Raw genomic sequence first — 3,551 nt, forward strand, 5'->3', positions numbered from 1 at the left:
CTCTGCAACAAGCTTCTGTTCGTCTTCCACAAGCTTTCGTTCATCTTCCGTTTCTCAACTGTCGGGTAGTCACCACATCATTTAGATGAAAGTGGCCACACGCGTGCTGGATTTCTCTCCCCGTGACCTAGCCTTACTCAACAAACTTCTTCATTTCTCAAAACACAAAGCCACCATCATTTTTCTATTAGTCATATTCTGAATTTGTCTTTCTCAAATCGAGTTTGATCTACTTTGAACCAAAATATGTTATGTTAAATGAATAGACAATATCGTTTAAAAAAAGACCCCTGCTTTCCCTGGAACACTTCTTATATGTGGAATAGTAGATGTGCTTCGCACTCTCTCATCAATGTTCACATTGTAAAGAAACTTATCTGGTTTGGTGGGTTTTGCTCACTCTACTATACTTACTACTGACATGAAGAAAGAGCTAGAGCTTGAATCCTTGGGAGTGGACAATATGGGTTGAATTCAGTTTGAAGGAGGGGAGTGGGGAGTTTTCTTGTTTCCTGGGAATTTAATTTCCGTTTGACTAAAATTTCTTTGGATATGGAGAGAATTTATTGGGCGCATTTAGTGGTGGTCCGTCTTTCTTCCTTCTAATTTTTCCTTCTTCCTTTCACTTGCCAACTTCATCTGATGGTCTTCTCAATTTTCTTTTTCTTTAAAAAAAAATTTATGTTTAAGGCACTTCATCTAGTTACACTCGGTTCCACAAGGTCAGTTGTACGTAGCAAACCCCAAATTAAATTTCACCTTTTATTTGAACGACTTGCCACTATTCTATGATTGATGGGACATCAGAAAAGTAGGTGTATGACTTATAATAATGGACAAAATACCGAAGGACCACTTACATAATGACTTGACAAATGACTTGACGATTTAAAGAAACTTTCTTCAATAGGCCTATGTCAAGGTAACAATGGACAAAATATCAAAGGACCACCTACATAATGACTCGATGATTTTGGATAGAAAAAGCTTTCTTCAACATGCACATGCAACCGTAACAATGGATGAAATACCAAAGGACCACCTACATAATGACTTGACAAATGAGCCAACAATTGTTGCTAAAAAAAGCTTTTTTGTTTTTACAAGCCCATGCAACTGTAACAATGGACAAAATACTAAAGGACCACCTGCATAATGACTTGACAAATGACTCGAAGATTTAGGATAGAAAAAGCTTTCTTCAACAAGCCCATGCAACTGTAACAATGGACAAAATACCAAAGGATCACCTACATAATGACTTGACAAATGACTCCACAATTTTGGATAGAAAAAGCTTTCTTCAATTGGCACGTTCAATCGTAATAATAGACAAAATATCAAAGGACCACCTACTTAATGACTTGACAAATGACTTGACGATTTTGGGTTTCAATCCTTCTTCCTTCATTTTGGATTTCCTTCCGATGGTTTCTCAGTTTCTTGATTTTCATTTCGTTCCATCAATATTGTCGCTCTTTTGTATTTTTAATTTTATATGATTTTTTAAAAAAATCATTCCTACATTCGGTATGCATTCTCGGTAAAGACTAGGATTTTCCTGATGAAATGGGACTGCTACACAAGATAGTTTGAATTTCACCTTTTATTCGAACGACTCGCCTTCCGATGGCCGTACGTTGATCATGAGTTGGGTTTACAGTTTAGAGCATTAAAATTGGATTTATTGCCACTCTCCGGCATGTTTTTCAAAAGTTTTTGAGATAGAAATCCAACTCCTTTACGAATATTTCCATTGCTGGGGCTGGCAAGCAAACTCCCACGCCTTTCCCTTCCTCTCCCTTACTGTTCTTACAAGGCATATAGAAGCTCCCCATTCTAGAAATATGTCTCACAACACATTCGGCTGTACCACCATAAGCTGGCTTGCCCCACCCAAAGTCCACCTTTCCAAACCCGGCACGTGTCACATCCGACACAAGGAATGACCCCACCATCGTTAGGAATGGCCTGCCTCTGATCACCATTAGATCTGCCACCGACCGCATATACTCCTCGTTCACTTCTCTTTTTGCCTTCCTCACCAATTCCAAAGCATAACCCAAATTAGTGTTCTCGCAGAGCTTTCCGGCAGTCGTGACTGCTGCTGGGTAAGCAAAAACGTTGCCGTAGTAACCGCTCGGTAACGGAGGATTGAACTTGCCACGCGCGCTGACGATGGACATCATGCGCACCTCCTCGTTGCGGTCGAACTGGAGTGCGATGGTGCGGCATCGCCAAAGGCATGCCATTATAACCTCAAAGGTGGTGGACTGGATCAGGTGATGCGGCACAAACCTACGGATGGCAGACACCTCGGTACGGCCGAAAAAGAAGGAGCGGCAAGCCATGTCCTCGAGCGGGGTGATGGTGCCAGTACCCTTGGTGTCGATCACCTCGTCGTACTCGCGGTGCGCGCATGTCAAGCATGTTGGGTCCCTCGCATTTAAGAAATGTCTCTGCCATACGGGTAAGACGGAAGGGGCGCGCGCCCCCCGCGCCATCTCACCCACGGCTGTCATGAACTGGACCACACCAGCGGCATCGCTCATCGTGTGGTTGAGGCGTAGTGCGAAGATGAACGCGCCACATTTGAGCCGCGTCACCTGCATGCAAGTCATGAAGATGCCAAGGTACGATCAACTTTAGGGGGGGAAAACTAAAAAAGTTCACGAGTTCCTTAGCCTAATTTGTACCTGAATAAGCAGTAATGGGCAATGAAGAACCCCTCCAGAGCCTGGAAGGTCAAAAAGAAGCTCCTCCAAGCACGGGAATGGAGGTCGAAGAGCATCACCAAACTGCTCAAGTGTAACATCGGCATCTGCCTCGATGAATACGACACCCTCACTCGTGCATTCTACCAACAGTTTCCTTCCAGGCCCTTCTCTAAGCCTACCTGCAAATGGGTAGTAAAACACAAGTGTTTGAGCAAGTGCCTCTCTGATGACTTTCACAGGGTCTCTACCTTGCATCGAGCGATCGTGTCTATAAAATTGTATCGCCGGGACTTGAAATCGTAAAAGCTCTTGATCGTCGATATCAGAAAGTTGTTTGAACTCGTGGGGTGTGGGCTTAGCTGGAGCAATTAACTCGGGCTTGCACCTTCGTACTGTGAATACCAGAGACTGACTTGATGCTGCCATGGCAAGAAAATGGTTCTTAGAAAATTAGGGAAAGTGTGGTTTTTTAAGACTGTAATGTGTGTGCACTCTGCGCCATAATTCGTTCGAAGTTGCTTTTTTTGTTTTTGTTTTTTTTTTTGTTTCCTTTCCCAAGCAATCGTTCGAAGTTGCTGTTTATATAGAAGAGGTGAAAGGGCCGTACAACGAAAATTGTGAATCATGTGTTTCGTCTGAAAGAAAATCCGCCGCATGACGACCACAAGTAATTCTTTGGACGTTCTTGAACCGCCAACCATTTTCAGCCACGAAAAAACAAAAATTAGTATCTCGTGTTTCATTATCCGCATGGCCGCCACCTAGGCTGTGGGAACTTTGAAGGATGATTTAATACGATGATATTAATCTCATTTTGTCTTGGGCTTGTTGGCT

The 3,551-nt window shown here is 43.0% G+C and overlaps 1 protein-coding gene across 1 annotated transcript; it reads right to left on the minus strand.

The window, feature by feature from the left end:
• Positions 1–1,544: 1,544 nt before the first annotated feature.
• On the minus strand, positions 1,545–3,305 carry LOC109007493 (benzyl alcohol O-benzoyltransferase-like). Its single transcript, XM_018987173.2, has 2 exons — positions 2,697–3,305; positions 1,545–2,606 (listed from the first exon to the last, which is right to left on the minus strand). Exons 1-2 carry the CDS (start codon positions 3,141–3,143, stop codon positions 1,710–1,712), a joined length of 1,344 nt encoding a protein of 447 aa, XP_018842718.2. The 5' UTR covers positions 3,144–3,305; the 3' UTR covers positions 1,545–1,709.
• Positions 3,306–3,551: the final 246 nt, after the last annotated feature.

Source organism: Juglans regia, chromosome 16 (genome assembly GCF_001411555.2).
Source record: "Juglans regia cultivar Chandler chromosome 16, Walnut 2.0, whole genome shotgun sequence".
Taxonomy (NCBI): Eukaryota; Viridiplantae; Streptophyta; class Magnoliopsida; order Fagales; family Juglandaceae; genus Juglans; species Juglans regia.